General features: G+C 38.3%; 1 protein-coding gene across 4 annotated transcripts in view; it reads left to right on the top strand.

Moving 5' to 3' along the window:
• The first annotated feature begins 1,581 nt into the window (after positions 1-1,581).
• The window catches only part of Ptbp2 (polypyrimidine tract binding protein 2), a 61,271-nt gene continuing 43,466 nt past the window's right edge, over positions 1,582-19,386 (top strand). For all 4 annotated transcript variants that reach the window (XM_005357202.3, XM_005357201.3, XM_013350030.2 and 1 more), the window contains exons 1-3: positions 1,582-1,756; positions 3,402-3,432; positions 18,724-18,799. In XM_005357202.3, coding sequence (XP_005357259.1) covers positions 1,749-1,756; positions 3,402-3,432; positions 18,724-18,799 — 115 coding nt within the window. In that variant the 5' untranslated portion in view covers positions 1,582-1,748. The remainder of the gene's footprint in view (positions 1,757-3,401; positions 3,433-18,723; positions 18,800-19,386) is intronic.

Raw genomic sequence — 19,386 nt, 5'->3', positions numbered from 1 at the left:
TGTTTGCTCTCCTATACTTTACTAGGAAGAAAAACAGAGAATGTATTTCAACGAATACTTGACACTTGACAGAGAAATTCTGTCCCTCATGACACAGTCTGTCTTCCCCAAGATAAAGCAAGAACCAATTAATCGATATTGATTGAACCAATGTGAGATCTATAGAGTATAAATGCCGTATTCCTCCCCCTCCTTGAGAGTATAGATATTTAATTGTTGAGTGAAACCACATGAACAAAGCCACAACACATGAAAAACTATTATTAATGGAAATTATGATGCGTCCTTTATGTATCATAAGTCAATAGTGTAGTCAAAACAAAGGCATTATAGGAAATTAGATTTGTAAAAACAATTGCCAGTCCCTGAGGCAAATCAAGAATATTTGACCATGTGGTAACTTTGAAAAGTTATTATAGCAACGGAGTGTGTGTGTGTGTGTGTGTGTGTGTGTGTGTGTGTGTTGTTTTTGCTTTTGAAATAGGCTTTCACTAAGTTGCCTCATCCTCTGGAGTAGATGGGGCCTGGTTCTGAAGTATTATTTTAAAAGGTCTATTCACAACCTACCCTTTAGTGAAGTGAAATTCCAGCAGGTAAGGGTAAGCGGTTTTCCTGAAGGAGACATGGGCAGATTCAGAGGGGTCATTGAGAACAATTGGAGAAACACGGTTGGTTGAGTGTTGCGAAGTAGGTAGTGACGAACAGAAGAGGGTGCTGGCATTAGTGTCACCCAGAGAGCATTTTCCAAAAACCCAAACCTTGTTGATGCTACAGATACATTAAAGAAAAACAGAAAACGTGCACTATACTATTAAATTTAAGGTCTTGAGTCCTATGAGAAAAAGAGAGACTTTGTCTAGGCCATTTTTAACATTTTCACCCTCTCTGACCAACGCTAACTCAATTGCTTTCACCCCCATTCTCATTTTTTCCATATCCCCAAAAGTGCTGGAATGTACACCTCGCTCAGCGTGCCACCATTCTCATTTAGGGAACTGGGAGATACGTTTTTTTTTTTGTTTTATTTATTGATTTTTAACAGATGCACAGCAATTACTAACCGAAATCAGGATCACGTTTTCATCCACTTGGCAGGATTGACTCCAGGTTTGGAAGCAAACGCCAATCTGATGAGCTCTCCTTGTTTAGAAGTACTGTTTTTTACTAAGCAGTGGGTCTTGTTCAGTAGGGTAAGACTTTGGAGGAAGGACAGTCTACACACGCCGTAGAGGATGCAATTGTTAAGTATTTTCCCTGGGGCTGAGAGGGTGGAGAGGGTCACCAGGCTGGGGCTGGCTTTGACCTGTGTGGGTGGAAAGAACCCAGCTCGGGGTTGGAAGGGTAAAGTGGAGGCTGCCTGGGAGCAATCCTGCAGCCCGGGCCAGCCTGAGGCATAAGGGTGCAAGCAGGCTGGAGGCTGTCCTACTCACACCGCCCACAGAAGGGAACCCAGGACGCCCAGCCAGCCACTGCAGCAGGTACGTCGCAGAGGGCGGGAGCAGGCGCGCGGGCAGGCGGAGGCAGCCAACGGCGGAGGCGCCCACTCCCCCCGGTCCCTGTGCCCCGCCGCTCGTCTCCCGCCGCCGGGCGCCCGAGCGCTCGGCTCTTTCCGCCGCCGCGCGCTGCCCCGTGCGCTCTGGCACCTTCGGCAATTTCCGTCGGGCCCTGGCCGCCATTTTCTCGCCGCTTGTGTGGCTCGCTGGCTGCGTGGCTCGGTTCTTGGGAGCGAAGCTTTGTCCGGTTCGGCAATGGACGGGTAGGTACCGGGGCCCGTGAGGAGATGGAGGAGGGAGACGAGGGTGTCCGGGCCGCGGCTGGGATCCCGGTCGGGTCTGGGAGCGGGGCTCGGGCGGCCCCTCCCAGGCCGCGCCGCCGTTACCCAACCCCCGCCCCATCACACACACCCCTCCTCGGGCTTCCCTCAGCGGCTCGGGCGGCGAGCGCGAACCGCAGCCGGGCCCGGGAGGCCGGGGAGGCCTCGGGGCTTCTGCGGGGACGCGGTGGGGGCCGGGCGGCGGGGGATGGGGCGGGAAGCCCGGTGCGGCCCTGCCCCCTCGGGAGCCATGTCGACGCCGCGGGGGGACCCGAACCCTGGGGTGGCGGCGGTGGCGGCGGCCGCGCGAGCGCGACTTGGGAACGCCGGGGAGGCCTGTGCGGAAGCCCTTAGCCCGAGGCCCGCCATCCCCGGCCTCGCCCGAGCCACCGCGGCGGGAGAGCCGAATGGGAGCCGCGGGGAAAGGGAGGGCGCGTGGCGGCGGGAGGGAGGAGGGCACATGTCACACTCCTTTGTTTTCATCCGAGTCTGGGAGCGGGGGCGGGAGGCCATCGAGATGCCTTTACAACAGCAACAAAAAATGTGAAGGCTCGGCCCACAGGGCCCAGAAATTAAACCATAAACAAAACAAAACCCCGTGAAGTGTTTGAGGTAGCAGCAACCACATGGGCAAAGGCCACCGAGCCGTGGCAGAGACAAGAACAGATATTCCACACAGGGCTTTTTTTTTTTTTCCCTTTCCTCCCTTTAAAGCTACTTTGGTTAGTTTCTGGGGGGGAAAAACTTAAACGAAAACCCAGTCAAATATGGAAGAGTCGTGATGCATCTTTGCGAGCCTGGGCGTGAAGATAGGATGCAGAGTGAGGAGAGAGCTGTGAGAAAAGATGAGGACCAGAGTCGCGCCCCTGCTAACACCACGTCTCTGAGGACTCAGTTCAACTCATTGTTAAGAGAAGAGGGCATAGGTTTGGGTAAAAATATGATACTACTCACGGCTCATTGAGGGGAAAGGGATTTAAAAGAGACTCAGGTAACATGAATAGTTAGTAAAATGAGTGTCAGGAACTGAAGAATCTAAAGTCAAATCTGAGTTTTTTAAGTTCGTTACCAGTCTAGCGTTTTCTGATTTTTTTTTTAAAGAGTTAATGAAAAGTAACAACAGAGAGTAGAAATCGTGCTAGAGATTACCTTAATGGGATATCGTTTTCCACGTGAAATGAAGATTCAGACATGGTCTGAATTCCCTCCAAACAATTGGTGGCAAAACTTGAGCAGAAATCTTCTTTTCCAATTCCCAGCTTCTATCTAGATGACCGGAGAACTTGAGTTATGCTGCTTACGTCCGTATTCAAGCACTGTAGGAATGGCGCAGTGTTCTGGATTTTTATCTTGCTGCTAAAGGTTCTGAAAAATTAGCCTAAACTGACTGAAACAGCTCATGTTTCAAGGTGTTTCTGAAACTCCAGGTAGATAATAGCTTTAAAACATATCACTGAGCATCTCTGTATTTGTTTTCTAACTTTATTGCCAGTATCTGGAGGATTTCTGAAAGACCTTGAAAGTTTTAGAGTTGAGCAGTGGCCGTGAGAAGAATAAGAGGTTGACCCTGTTCTTTTTTCCTTTACAGAATTGTCACTGAGGTTGCTGTTGGTGTGAAGGTAGGAGATGGTGTTTGGAAGTGAAGTGGAAACTAGACATGTTGAATATACTATTGTCACAAAGAACTGAGAATTTCAGTTAGCTTTGACCACAAAACCCAGTTAAAATCGTTTCCTTTAATTTATAAAGCAGTCTATAGACAACTATGCAGTTGGATAGTGTAAATGACTGTAGGCTTTCATAAGTGTTTTTTTTTTAACTCTTTAAGTAGTGTTAACTTTGTTAGTTTAAAATAGTTTGACTCTGATTAAAGTGAAATTTGTATGTTAGGGATGAAGCCCGTTGGAAATTGCTTGCCCTGACGCCAAAAAGGAAGAGTTGCACAAGTACTTTCAGCTGTCTTGTCTGTAGTAGGTTTGTACTTGCTTCTTGGGTAGGAAAAATGCTCAACCCTTACAGTTGACTCCATGCTTGCTTGCCATCTGGCCCTTCCTGGACGACAGAGATTTTGTCTGGGTGTATTACAGACTTGTTTGCAAGTCTCTCTGCCCTGTTAGGGCATATTCCTTGTCTTTTAGCTTTGGCCCAAGCCTGAAATAAGGACATTTCTCCTCCCCCTCAACCATATTATAAACATAAATATAAAACCCCTCATATATAAGTCCCTGTAGGAAAATTGTTAATATTCCTGGTTTACTGAGGTTGATCCTCAATATTTTTTTGGATCTTAAAAAAATTGAGTTTGTAATGGCTTAATTTTTATAACAGACTAGTAGATGTTACTGTGTTTTCTGTTTATTTCTTGAGTTCACGTTGTATAGAACATTTAGTTTTATTGTCAGTCATTTTCCAAGTTGAGATAGTTAAGAGCTTTGCAGTCAGTAATAGCTCAAGAGTACAAAATGTGTTGATGTTGTAGTTTTTATCCAAATAGATGGCTTCTGTGAACTTCGTAAAAGAATAAATGATACAAGGTATTTTGTACAAGTGACTATAAGTTTGTGGTCTGTTATTAGCAGTTAAGTTTACACACAAAACCTCATTAGTAGTCAGGAAAAAAGGGAGGAGATTTAGGCTAGACTGCCTGGATAGGATATGTTAGCTTTACCAGTTTTTAGTATTCGAGTTTAAGGAGAAACTATTAGAAACTTCAATAAATATACTACCCATTTAAAAGGTTGTTTTATATAAAAGTTTGCAAAGTTAAAATTTTATATACTTTTCTATAACATTGGTTAAATAAATATTTCAGTATATGATCTAATTGCCTGTATTTAAAGTATGCAATGTTTTGCTTATGTACACGTGTGAAGCCACCACTCCAATCGAGGTAGAAACTCATGTTACTCCTAGAAATGCCATTCTGCCCCTGTGTAGTCCTTTCTACTCTCCCACAGAAGCCAGGGATCTGCTGGCATTACTGAGTCATTTGCATTTTTAGAACTTTAAACAAATGGGATCCAAAGGGGAGGTCTTCTGGCCTATTACATGCAACAGAAAATTTTCAGTTATTTACACATGTGTATTGATTGATCCTCCCCCACTCCTTCCTTAATAGTATTATACTACCTGGTAATTAAAAACTCTGGTGGGCATTTGTGTTTGGAGGTATTAAAAGGTTGCTGTGAACATTTTTGCACATTTTCGTGTAGACATACGCTTTTATTTCTCTTGGGGCCCATTGTTAAGAATGGCTGAATCATATGTTTGGCATATGCTTAACTAATTGAGAAACTGCAGTCTTTTCCACAGTGGTTATACTATCTTGCCATCAATAGGGTATGAAAATTTCAGTTCCTCCAGAGACTTCTCAATGCTTTTTAGTGTTTAGTGGGTGTGAAGTGATAATTTAATTGTGGTTTTAATTTGTACTTCTGTGTGGAATCTCTTATGAGCATTTTCAGTGTGCCTTTTGCCAGCTGTTGTTGATTCCTCCTCTTCCTCCTCTTGGTTTTTCGAGATAAGGTTTTACTATGTGCACCCGGGTGGCCTTCCAACTAGACTAGAGATCTGCCTGACTCTGCTTCTCTGTCTCCCGAGTGCTGAGATTAAAAGGCTTGCATTGCCGTGACTGATGTATTGTAGTCAGGGTTCTAGTCTAGAGGAATAGAACTGATAGAATGAATCAGTCTCTCTCTTTCTTTCTCATCCGTGTGTGTGTACACAGACTCACACACATGTAATTTATTAGGATAGTTTATAGGTTGTTGTCTTGGTGTTTCTATTGCTGTGAAGAGACACCATGACCATGGCAACTCTTACAAAAGAAAGCATTTAATTGGGGCTGGTTTACAGGTTAAGATGTTTAGTTCTTTATCATCAGGGTGGAACAGTGTGGCCTGCAGGCAGTCGTGGTGCTAGAGAAGGAACTGAGAGTTCTACATCTGGATTGGCAGGCATCAGAAAGAGAGACACACACACTGGGCCTTGCTTGAGTGCCTGAAACCTTAAAGCCTGCCCCCAGTGGCACAGTCCTCCATCAGGGCCAGTCCTTCTCCAACAAATAATGCCACTCATTATCAGCCTGTGGGGACAATTTTCATTCAAACTACCACAGTTGTGTTTCAGCTAATCTAACAGTGGCAGTGTTCCAGTGGAAAATCCAAGAAACCAATGTTTGTTGAGTTCACCAGGCTGCCTTTCCCAGCTGGTCTTGTGTAAATGTGTGAATCCTGAAGAAGCAGGCTCTAATATCAGTGAAGGAATGCCTCCAGGATATATGAACTTGCCATCGGGATTGAGGGCAAGCAGACAAAAAGCAAAAGCTGCTTTCCTCCATGTCCTTCAGATAGGCTGCCACCAGAAAGTGGTCTTTCATCTGCAATGAACTAACCAAGAAAAATCCCTTAGAGTGTGGCTAGCAGCTTGGGTGTTGGTTATTTTCAGGTGTAGTCAAGTTGACAACTAATAGCTATCACACCTGACTTGTATCTGTTTGAAGTTTTTGTTCGTATTTTACTTTTGGATTTTGACAGGCTCTGGACATGTTTTTTATTAATAGCCTGTACAATGTCTTTCATCTTGTTGCAGTCTTTGCACAATGCTATGAAAAGTAGTAGCTATGGTGAACTCCATTATAGTTCCCCAACTTTTCATTTATGGATGGTGCAGTTTGTCCTGTCTAAGCCTTTTATAACCTAAAGTAAAATGACTTCTTTGTTTTCTAAGAGTTCTCATTTTAGTTTAATACTTAAATCTTGTCTGCGTTTAAGATGAAATTGTTGTTTTTAAGTGCCTTTCCATATTTGTTAGAATAAAAACAAAACAAAACCCTAGAAGGAAGTAGGGGAAAAGATGGTGAAGAAAATGTAGACTACAACATGAGAGTCAGGAAGAAGGGAGCAAAAGTCAAGAGCCCCACAAATCAGAAGTTAAAACTTTTTTAAAAGGATACAAAGCATGGATTGAAAATTTCGATTTATATGTAGACCTCAGTTTTTCCAGCACATTTGCTAAAAATAATGTTTTCTTTATTAATTAACCTTGTTGCTTTGTCAGAAACAAGTTATCTTACAAAAAGTTGCCTGTATGCTGGTACATGCCTTTAATCCCAGTACTTGGGAGGCGGAGGCAGGCGGATCTCACTGAGTCTAAGGCCATCCTTGTCTGTAAAATGAGTTCCAGGACAGTCAGGACTGTTACCCAGAGAAACCCTGTCTTGAAAAACAAAACAACAGCAACAACAAAATATTTGCCTATATATGGTTTTATTTCTATACTCTTTCCTGTTAACCGGTTTTTATCTAGTTGCCAAAAGCATACTGTTGTAATTACATACATACTGACTCTTAAAATCAAGTTGCCTTGATTCGCCAACTTTGTTCTTTTTCAAAGTTGTTCTTGCCCCTGACTCAAAGAAAGCATGCTAGAATTTTAACTTGAACGTGTTAAGTGATTTGAGGAAAACTAACAATTTAATTCTGAATTTTCCTGTTAGTGACAAAATACAGTTTATTTTTTCATTCACAGGGGCCTTTTAATTTTTTTGCATTGTTCTTTATTATTTCACTGTAAAGTTTTATACATTATTAATTTGGGGGGGGATTGGATTCATCCCTAAGTATTCACAGCTTCTGTTGTTATAAATGATTGGTTCTAAATCTGTGGGCTGTGACTCCAGGGGTCACCTAAGATTATTCGAAACAGATATTTATATTAGGATTCATGACAGCAAAATTATGAAGTAGCAATGAAAATAGTTTTAATAATTTAATCCACCTTATAAATCTGATGCGTTTGTTTTAGATTCTAACAGAATTTTTACGTTTACCTTTGTTGTACTTAGACAGTTTTCCCTCTTGGCTGTTTGGGCACCATTTTTCTTTCCTTGCCTATGACAGCCAGTAAGTATTAAGTTGTTAAGAGTTGTCAGCTTTACCGTGTTCTTCCCAAATTATGAATTGTAAGTTGTACAGAACAAATAGTGGAAGGAAGTCATTGCAAAGTGAAGCTCTGTAGGTCTCGGGTTTGTTTTCTCTATGAAGAAGTTTTAAGCTGCATAATTTAATAGAGTAGGGCTATTTAGGCTACCTATTTCTTCTTGGGTAACTGTTATAGTTTGATCTTCTGTAGACTTGGTGAATATGTTTGGATGGAGTTGTTCATTGGACTCCGTTACACTTTATATTGTTTCCTTCTTTTTGAGGTAAGGTCTCACTGTTATTTTGGTTGGCCTAAAATCCTGTGTAGACCAGACCTGTTTTAAGGTCACAGAGCTGCCAGCAAATGAGGCTGGGTTAAAGTTGTGGTCCACTGTGCTCCAGTCCCTTTTGTGCTTTGATAGTTTAGTACAGTGGTTCTCAGCCTGGGAGTTAGGGCTCCTTTGGGGAGTTTTAACAGAGGTCACCTAAGACCATTGGAAAACACAGATATTTACATTATGATTGATAAGTAGCAAAATTACTTAGGAAATAGCAATGAAATATTTTTATGGTTGTGGGGGGTCACCACAACATGATGAAGTGTATTAAAGTGCATTAATAGGAAGGTTGAGAACCACTGGTTTAGAACCTGTAATCACTTGAACTCTCTGGTTTCTAATACTCGTTATTCATGTTTTATTCTACTTTGTTTTGATTGTCAATTATTAATGTTCTCAAAGTGGTCAACTTCATGAAGTTTTCATCATGTTGTTCACTGTGACTTTTGTTACTTTCTGATTCTTCTTCCCACTTAATAAACCCTGTGAAGTAGGACAACATTTAAGAAAAGTTACAAATTGTAACACAGATTTAACTTTGACAATACAAGGCAATAACAAACTTTTGGATGTCCCAAAAGGTTTTATAGCTATTGGTTGGTTTTTGAGAGTTCATGTTTTGAAAGGAAAACACTACAACATTTTCTTAGGAAATATCATAAGTATATGGAAGTTGTCACAGTAACTGGAGGAAAGTTGGTTGTGCTGAGTCTCATACTGTAGTGATAGGTTGAAGATTCCTATAGTTTCTGATGTTATCATTAAAATACAAACTTACAGGAGGAACTGCTTGCTCAGAACTTTTTAAGAATGCTGTTAAAATTTTGCCACACAGAGACCCTATTTTGTCTATATTAAATTGATCTTGAATTCTTTTGTAGTTTTCTTTAAAAATACATCAAAAGTGAAGAATGATCTATTGATTACATTGACACCATTCTTTTTATACAATAAAATTTACAGTAACTTAATATCATGGGTAGTTTTCCTTTGATATTAAGGACAAAAAAACCCAACATGTTGATTAATGTCTCTTAGGTCTCTTTTTATCAATAAATCTCTTTTCCTAATACCTTCTTCTTATAACTCATTGTTAGAGAATCTGAGTCATCTGAACAATTTCTACTCTTCAGTATTCTGCTGATTATATACCTTGTTTCATCTGTTCCTTGTATTTTCTGTATTGATTGTGAATATATAAATTAGATGAGACTTGATCAAATACAGGTTTAATTTTTATCAAGAATATCTTGTATATATGATCCCTATCATTTCTATCATCAACATTTATCAATAGGGTAAGGTGTTATATACTTGTTACAGAATGCTCCTATCATTTCACATTTAGTAATAATATGTAATTTTATTGGTATAGTGAAAATAATATATTTTTCCTCTTCATTTATAAAGTGTCGACAGAGGTTTCTGTCCCGCCTGGTCCTGCAGCCATTAAGTCCCAAAGAATCACACAGAGGCCTACATTAATTATAAACTTACTGGCCTATTAACTCAGGCTTCTTATTAACTCTTTTAACTTATATTAGCCCATAATTCTTGTCTGTGCTAGCCACATGGCTTGGTACCTTTTTCAGTGAGGCAGTCACATCTTGCTTGCTCTGTGTCTGGCTTCCTCTGTGACTAGGTGATAATTATAGTCGGAAACTTCTCTCATCCCAGAATTCTCGTTGCCCCGCCTTTGCTTCCTGCCTGGCTACTGTCCCATCAGTGTTTATTTAAAATATAAGTGACAGGGTACAGACCATTGTCTCACAGCAGTAAAAATTCCTTTAAGAACTTTGCCCATGAATTTTTAGCCACACACCATTTTAAAACTGGAAGTAGGCTGGATTGAATTCTTGGATAATCTCAGGGATGTATAAAATGCATCATAGTTGTTTTCATTCCCAGTTTCTTCTCATTTCCTCTTCCCTTCCCTCTTCTGCTGTAACCCTCCTTTTATTTGTGTGTGTGTGTGTGTGTGTAACCCACTGGTTTACCTGGGATTTCTTGAATGAGCCTGGATGGGAGGTTATTTACTGGAGTATGGACAATTTTTCAGTGCCTATACCACTGTAGAAACTGAGCCCTCTCCCAGCAACCATTAACTGCCAATACTCCCTTGAGGAAGGAGGGATTGGGTCTCAGAAGCTTCTCCCCCATTCCGGTTGTCTGATGATTGACCTCCAGTATAGTTAGTGTGAGTTCCTTCTTTTTAATTGTTACTACCATTATGAAATCAGGCATTTTAATGTTAATCTTCTAGTCCATTGTGGCAACTATTTTTAAAGTGCTATCGTAAATGGTGTGTTGGTGGCATGTGCCTTTAATCCCAACACTCGGGAGGCAGAGGCAGGTGGATCTCTGTGAGTTTGAGACCAGCCTGGTCTACAAGAGCTAGCCAGGATAGCTACGGACTGTTAACACAGAGAAAACCTGCCTCAAAAAAAAAAAAAAAATCAAAAAAAAAAAAGAAAGAGAAAGAAATGCTATTGCATCTTGAGCAGGTGGAGCTTCAAATACCAGTAACTTTGATAATGTGGTTGAAAATTTGTTTTATTTAATCCCAGCACTTGGGAGGCAGAGGCAGGCGGATCTCTGTGAGTTCGAGACCAGCCTGGTCTACAAGAACTAGTTCCAGGACAGGCTCCAAAACCACAGAGAAACCCTGTCTCGAAAAAACCAAAAAAAAGAAAAAAAGAAAGAAAGAAAATTTGTTTTAAAATTTACCATGCTTTTAAAAAGTCTCTATGTCCAAGATGTAGAAAATGTTCTTTAGAAACTGCAATAATGGGGGGACAAGGGGATATTTGCTCTAAGATTGTTACATCTTCAGTGAACATTAGCACTTTTTGATGGAAATATATTATGATCTCTTATTTTCTCGTTTGTATTTAAAGTTATAGTTTTTTCTTGTTGGATTTTTTTTTAGGTTTATTTATGCATGTCAGTGTTTTACTCACATGTATTTCTGTGTATCGTGTGCACGCATCCTCCAGCTGGAATTATGGACAGTTGTGAACTGACCCTTGTGCTGGAAATCAAACTCCAGACCTCTACCAAAAAATGTGTTCTTAAACACTGTGCCATTACTCCAGCCCTGTGATTTAGGGTTGTATCTCTTGTCCCTGAAAAACTTCGTTTGCTAATAACCTTGGTATACCACACGTAGCTCTTTAAAAAACAATAGCTTTTTAAAATACCTTTTTTAAAAGCAGTATTATATTGTACTACACATTTAATATAATTTATTTTTGTAGTCATGTTTTGTCTCTATGATACAAAAAAGCATAGTATAATCATTGAATTTTAAAGTTTATTGAAATTGCTCTTTGTTCTACCACTAAATTAATGGTAGATTTGTTTTTATTTGTAAAAAATTTTAAATTTTCTCTGAAACCAGCTGTAAAGAAATGACCTCTGTAGCAACCTACATTCAGAGAAGGTTAGCTAGCCTACTGTGTTGTGTACCTTCTTACATATATTTTCATTAATTGATTGTTTTATTCAACTCATCCATTATATTTGAGGTTATACATTCATTTTCCTTCCCACAATATGTAGAAAGTAGCACAGTGTGCATAATGTTTATATCTTGACATTTTACTAAATGATGTATATATCTCATATATCTCCTTAGAGGACATGTCTAATAAAGAAACATTCTCATTGCCTTCTGTAGTCTTTCACTGTTTCTACAATTGCTAGTATAAAAAATTGCTGTATTTCTTTAGCTCCTAAACAAGAATTGTTTGGTCAATGTGTAATACAAATACAGTTTTACTAGATATTCCTAAATGTTTTTGTCTGGGGGTTTGTTTACTATCCAGAAATATGAATGCCAGTGTCTCATAGCAAGAACAGATCTTGTAGTCTGTGCCTGTAGCTTCAAGTGGGTGGTTGGGGAGGCAGTAGGATCCCAAGGGCTTGCTTGCTGGTTAACCCATGTGGAATATAGGTTAACCCCAGGTCCCAGTCTCAGGAAAGAAAAAGTTAGAAGTATTGCTAGTCTTGTGGGTGAGAAAGTATTCAAATACAGAATTAATTTGGATTTGTTTTACTGTGAGGAAGATTAAACAGATTTTCAGCTTGTGATTTCTACTTCCTATGCCAAAAACTTCCAAGTTTTTAAGTTTGTGTTTGAAGTTTAGATTTCCTTTATGATTCATTTAAAATCTATTTCAAAGTTTTATCTGGTTAAACCAGTTGAACTTGACTGCATTTTTCTTTTTCACTATGCTTTTCATTAAAAAATCTTACTGTGTTTGGCTAAACGGGATGTATTTTAGAATTCATATTACAGTGGATTTCATGGGCATTAATCAGTATTAGGATGATGTTGAAGGAATGAAACAGATTTTCAGTCTACTGTTTTGAAGTTTTCCTTTGGCCAGAAAGAATATGGTCTCATGTTTTCCTCCTTTGCATATTCCTGTTTTAAAAATATTGTGTATATATTGTCTTTAGAAAACAAATCTTAGACCTGGATTGCTTCTCTTCAGAGTACTCAAGTCTACTTCCCAAGACTCTTGTCAGGCTATAACTCCAGCTCTAGGGATGTGTCCTGCTAGTATTACTTTAGGATGCCTATAGTTATCCTAAAAGAGGGAACCTTAATTGAGATAAATGTCTCTATAAGATCCAGTTGAAGGACATTTTTTTAGTTACTGATGGGGGGAAAGGACTTACTGATGGGGGAGGACTCAGCCCATGGCAGTGGTTCCAAACCTGAGCTTTCTGTCTTGGGCTCTATAAGGAAGCAGGCAGAGCAAGCCATGATAAGTAAGCCAGTAAGCAGCACCCCTCCATGGCCATTCAACACCTTCTGCCTGCAGGTTCTTCCTCCCCTGTTTGAGGACTAAGACAAGATTCAACATTTTTTTTCTATAACCCGTGGGCACCTGTGTACTTATGTGCTATAAATGCATGTAGACACCCATAAAATAGTAAAAATGAATTTATAAATAAGTCTTACTTGGTGGGTAGGAGAAATGACCAGAGGCAAATTTTATGTAGTATCAAGTTGTATCTGTTGCTTATGAAATAATTTTGTGACAGCTTTAAAAATATTTATTTATGGGGGGCACATATATCAGGTTGTGACGTGGAGTTCAGTGGACAGATTCTGGGAATTTCTTACCTTCCACTTTGTTGAAGCAGTATCTCTCTTATTTCTATTTTATTTCAGCCTAACTGGCCTGGGAGTTTGAGGATCACTCCAGTCTAGAGCTTCCGTCTTGCTGTAGTAGCATTGAGATTGCAGATTAGGGGCTCCACACATCCACCTTTAATTATAAGTTCTGGGGATCTGAACTCTGGTCATCAGGCTTGTGCTATTAGCCATTTTACCTGTGATCCCTATACCTGGCCTTATATGATATGATGTCTTAATCTATAGTATTGGTTGTAGTTTGTTCTGATTTTTTTTCTTATTATTTGATTATTTCACAGAAGTGACTTGTTGGGGTTATTAAAATGCATTGTTTTTATTCATTGTTTTCTTCCTGGAACCTTTAATATAATTAATTTGTGAGAATATAATTAGACCCTTATCTGCTACTTAAAAATATGAATGTTACCATATAGGTGTGTATGCCTGTATCAGCTTTTATTTCCCTCTGTATCTTAACATAGGTGTGCTGTGAAGATTTTTTTTTTACTCTTTCCAATTTGATGTTTGTCATGTAAATGCGAAAGGTTAACATGGTCTTCCATGTTCATTGGTTTACGTTCTGCCTGCAGGTAACCTTGGATTGAAAATACTACCTCCAAATTGTTTATGTGAAGACTTTCTTAATGTAAACAATGCATTATCTTAATGTCAGCAGTGCTGTTGACATTGTCTTATGTATTTTTATTTATATTACATATTTTAAGTATTTTAGAGACTTAATGTATATCTGGAGATGTGTACAGGCTATGAGCATTCACCTGTTTGAGCCCCCCTAAGGATCCAAAAGCTAATTCTCCCAGATACTTACGATCTTAGGAACACAAGTGCACAAATGTAATTCATTTTATGAAAATAATGTGCCCATATGTTTTCTATAGTTTGTCTTTTTTTGGGGGTGGGGAGCAGGGTCTTACTCTGTAGTCTAGACTGGCTTAGAAGTCACTACGTAGCCCAGGTTGGCCCCCAACCTGTGGCTGTCCTTCTGCAACAGCCCCTGGTGCTGAGATTCCCAATATGAGCCATTACACCTGACTGTGGCTGTGACTCTGTTTTCATTCAGTGATGATTTCAGTAATTAGCTAAATTATATGTGCAGTTGCATAATACTGTGGAGAGCTCTTCTGTGAAAATGTTCAAATTATCTCATTTGATAGATATTTGGGAAGTTGAACAGTGCTGGTATATGTATGACCGTTTTTTGAAAAGTGTGCACTGAGACTTGAGTATGTTTACTTTGCCCAGTAGTAGTAGACTATTTCCAGTGTTTCATTCTGATATAGGTCTCAGATTAACATAGAAGAGTTACATATCAAGTTCTTACTGCTACTTTAAGTATGTAGTTTGTTAATTTCTGCTAGTCTGGTGTGTTGTGATTTTTTGTTTGTTTGTTACTGTTTTCTCCTGATTAATGGAGTGTACATTGTTTTTGGTTTTTATTTTTAATGTGGAGCTTCACATTAACTTTTCACTTTCAGTGTCAAATATATTTCATACACTTACCTACTACTAAGAACAAAAAAATCATGACAGAATTAGAACTAGAAATACAATTGTTTTATATTTATCTTCTTTCATAACTCATGTTTCATTGACTGCTTTCAGGCCTGTTTAGCCTTTCTTCTCTATAGCATGTTACTTTAACCACATGTACATTTATTACATGTATTAACTACATTTCACATATGGGAGAGAACATGCAGGTTTTTTTTCCCTACTGAGATTGTGTGATCCTGCTTAATACTGTACATTTCAGGTCTATTTTTTTCTACAGATTTTTTTTAGTTTTTTTCTTTATAACAGTATTTTATTTTACTTGTAAATATTTGTTTTCATTATCCATTCGTCTGTTGATAGGTAGCTAGCTTAATCCCTATTCTTTGTTATAGTGAACAAAGCAGCAGTAACCAGGGGGTACAGATTCTCTGGGTATATGATGAGAAGTGAAAGAGTTGGGTCATGTGGTAGTTCTTTGTTAACTGTTGGAGAAATCTCCAAAGTGTTTTCCACATAATAGCTGTATTAGTTTGCACCCCTACCAAAAGTGAAAGGGAAAGAGAGATTTGGTGATGATGGTCATTTTTACTGGTGTGAGGTGGTATTCAAAGTAGTTATTATTTGTGTTTCTTTGGTTGCTAGCGATATTGAATATTGATATTTATTTTTAACACTGTTTATTCTTTGTTATTTGTTGATTGGTTGTTTTTATTTCATTGGTATATAATTTCTGCACTTTGTAAATTTTATATATAGACACTTGTTTGATGTATAGTTGGTAAAGATTTTCTCCTATTTTGTGGGCTGCTAGTTCTGTATGCAAAAGCAATAATCAAGTCTTCAAGTTTTTCTCCATTTTGGTATGCCTGTCAGAAGCCCCTGGTTGTGTGCCATTGCTTGGAATGTGTAGTTTCCACAGTTATCTTCTTGGGTTCACTTAATTTACTAAAGAAAAGGACTTAAAGCTTTATTAATGGTAAGGTGAAGAGGTGCTCAAGGTGAGGGAGAAGGGCTATAGAACTTTTTTAGGTTTCCTGTGTCTGGGATTCTCTACATGCTAACCTTGGAAACCGGACTAGTCCTTTTAGGGTTTTCTGGAGGCTTCATTACATAGGCATGTTTGATCAAACCATTGACTGTTGGTGATCAACTTAACCTTTACCTCCTCCTCTCTTCATCCTTGGTCTTCCTCCAGTGACCAGCTGCTATCCTGAACCTGCCTTGAGCCTTGCAGCCATCAGTAATCTCATTAGTATTATTTTTATAAGGACTTTTCAGAGTTTTATGCCAGAAAATGAAAATAAAGACCATATATGTATATGATGTGCATATACATGTATTTGCAATTTTATATGGACTTTAATCATTTTTAATTTCTTTAATAGTTTTTCCTAGCGGGGATTTTGTGACTACATAGTTCTAGTCTTTACTAGTGTTTCCTTTCAGATTTAATTTCTTTGTAGGGATTCTTGATAAAAATAATTGTTTAAATAAGTTTCTGATGGTGTAAGAAAATGATTTCAACAAGCCAGATTTCTTCCATCTTGCATTTATGATCCCTATGCTTTTTGTTCTTGGCTAATTGGTCTGATACTGTGTAACTGCTAATTTTTCTTTTTTCTCGCTATTATTCCTGTAGGTTTATCTGTATTGTTAATAGTTCTTCACATGTAACTTTTGGTTGTGATAGTTCTGTTTGGTATGTCATTGTTCTGTGTATTTTTATGGGTAGTGTGATGTGCTTTTCCAGCATTTAATGAGAGGTTAATACTCATACCTGTTCAGCTTTTTCTGTCAAGGATGAGTAACATCATTTTCTGAAAGTCTAGTTTTTCTCTGGAACTCGATATTTTTTAATTTTTGCGGGTCATAATTTCTTAGGCTGGCATCTTTAGAGTAGAAAGTGCTTGGCTAGAGGTCAGTCTTCTACCTAGCAGGGCCCATGGACTTCCCAACTTCCTCAGCTTCTTCTTGTTACAATTGGCAGCCCTCAGAACTCTCTGCAGGAAGCAGTAGATGGTAGTTAGGTTCAATTATGATAAACAGAAGACGATTTAATAACAGAAGAAAAACCTATTCATACCTTTTAAATTAATGACAAATGACTTGCATTTTTAAAAAAAATCATATTCATTCCTCTGACAGAAACTTTCTTAATTCAATAAAATAATTTTTTGAAACGATCATTTGTACTATAATAGATGTCTTAGTTTTTCTAATCATACTTATTTACCAAGAGACATTCAAACTCATTTTGATATGTAAATTTTTTAGTGGAGTGGAAAACAGGTTGACATTTTAGATGTTTTGGAGATTACAGAGTACATATTAGGATAGGTTTTGATTCTGAATTTAAATATTACAAGTTTGATTTGGTTTTAGCAGGTACTACAGTGAAACAGCCATCACTTACTATCATTGTGTGATTTTTTTTATAGTATCAAAGTTAAATGACTAGGTTGCGTAAGAGTTCATGTAAAATTCTATTAGTTAATGTAGTAAATTTAACATCAATATTGTAGAAAAGTTTCCACCATATAAAAAATTTTAAAAACTCAACAACTTTACCATACGTTGTGAAGGTTTGTGGTAGGGAGAAGGAAGTGAGTGAGTTAGGGATTTGCGTTAACTCAGAACAGGGATTTCCTACCCATCACGTTGTAGTTAGTTACTGTCTCATAGAGTGGGAAGAAAGGATACAGTGATACCACACATCTGAAAGGATGCTGTGTTTTCTTTTGGAAACTAGGGTATTTATTTGTAAGGATGGTGGTGGATGCTTAGACATTACACTCTGACCCTTCTAAAGGGTTGTATGGTTTCTTTGGCTAAGTAAAGCACTAAGACTTGCCCTTTTTATTTCCTCCCGCCTTTTACTTTTAGAATCAAATATGGAATGATTTAGATAAGGGCTGATTTTATTCACTGTAGGAAACCCCCATCCTATAGTTGGAAGCCAACTTTGTGTATATAATAATTTGATTTTGTCTTTTTATATTTTGTAATATAAAATTATTTTATACTTCATCTTGATTTTTTTGTTCAACTTATTCTGATAAATTCTTTAAGTCAGTCACTATTATTTAGTTATTTTAAATATTAATGTCCATCTAGTAAATACATACATTTAAAAAATAGACAAAACAGTTGATTTATTTTCAATATTAGTCTAGTAAAGTATATTTTTATAAAATCCAGATATTTTCAAATACCTAAAACATTGAGTAATTTGAACATACAAAACATAACCTTTCCCTAAAGAATTTAAAGATGAGTCAATTTCTTTTATTTTGTGCAGTGAACTTTCTCATTCTTTAGATGTTGCTTTTGTCTTCAGTGTTCTCGTTGATGATATTTATACCTTTTTTTTGATTATGGTAACTAATAGCTCCCCGTTTTGAATTTTGAATTTCCTAAAGACCTGATTTATGTGATTGTGTAAAATCAGTAGAATGAAAGATTCAAATAATGCTTTTGAGAAAGGCTATCTCCTCTGTCCTATTCTTTCCTTTTTGGCAAGCAGTTGAGGTGTAGCCTTTGAAAAAATTCTGAAACTTTAACTTTTCCTTTCTTGAATTTTGGGTATAAAGAAGGAAATGAACACTTTCTCTTGATACAGGTGGGAAAGGAAAATAAGAAAAAGGATGAAGTTATCCTTTGTTTTAGGGCATCAGTTCGAATCTGTGGGTTCAGTCTTGACAGGGGTCACATATCAGATAGCCTGTATATTAGGTATTTATATTATGATCCATAATAGTAGCAATATTAGGTATGAAGTAGCAGTGAAATAATTTTATGGTTGATGATCACCACACCATGAGTAACTGTAAAGGACTGCAGCATTAGGAAGGTTGAACCATTGTCTTAGGGATTTGTCATGTTCAGTAGTTGAAAAGTTAGAAATAAAAGATAAGCTTTTGTATTGCTTTTTTAGTGCAGTGTCTTATGGTAATATGGTTTTTTGTTGTTGTTGTTTTTTTTTTATAGAGAGGATCTGACGAGCTACTCTCAGGCAGTGTTCTCAGTAGTCCCAACTCTAATATGAGCGGCATGGTAGTTACAGGTAAGTGTTGCTGGACTTAGCAGCCCTCATTTACTGTTTTCCAGGGCAGAACGTTAAAACTTCGGTCAGAACAGCTTTTGTTTTGAAACATGAAATTGATAATTTTCTGAGGAAGTAGAGTTTAAATCAGATTCAATTTATTTGTCATTGTGATGCTAGGGACTGAATCAAGCACTTTAGGTGGACTTTTCTGTCCCGTCAGCCACTCCCCAAATAACCACGGCCAATAGCTTGGACTTGTTTTTAGCTAGCTCTTCTAACTTAAATGAACCCATTTCTATTAACCTGTGTGCTGCCCCAAGACTCCTTTACCTTATATCCTTACTTCCCATCCTGCTCAGTTTGCAGCTCATGGTGTCTTCTCAGACTCCTCCTTCTCCTTCCCAGCATTTTCTTAGTCTGATTCTTCCACCTAACCTTATTCTGTCTAGCTGTTGACCAGTCAGCTCTTTAGTAACCAATGAGAATAATATATCTTTACAGTGCACAAAGAATGTTGTGCAAGTGCTTACACCTGCCAGGGAAATACTCTACCACTGGGTCATACCCAGTCTTGAGACTTTCCCGTTATCATACTGTTGTTAAAG

The sequence above is a fragment of the Microtus ochrogaster genome, chromosome 21 (genome assembly GCF_000317375.1).
Source record: "Microtus ochrogaster isolate Prairie Vole_2 chromosome 21, MicOch1.0, whole genome shotgun sequence".
Taxonomy (NCBI): domain Eukaryota; kingdom Metazoa; phylum Chordata; class Mammalia; order Rodentia; family Cricetidae; genus Microtus; species Microtus ochrogaster.
The sequence above is the reverse complement of the archived record's forward strand: the minus strand, read 5'-3'. Positions and strand labels throughout refer to the sequence as shown.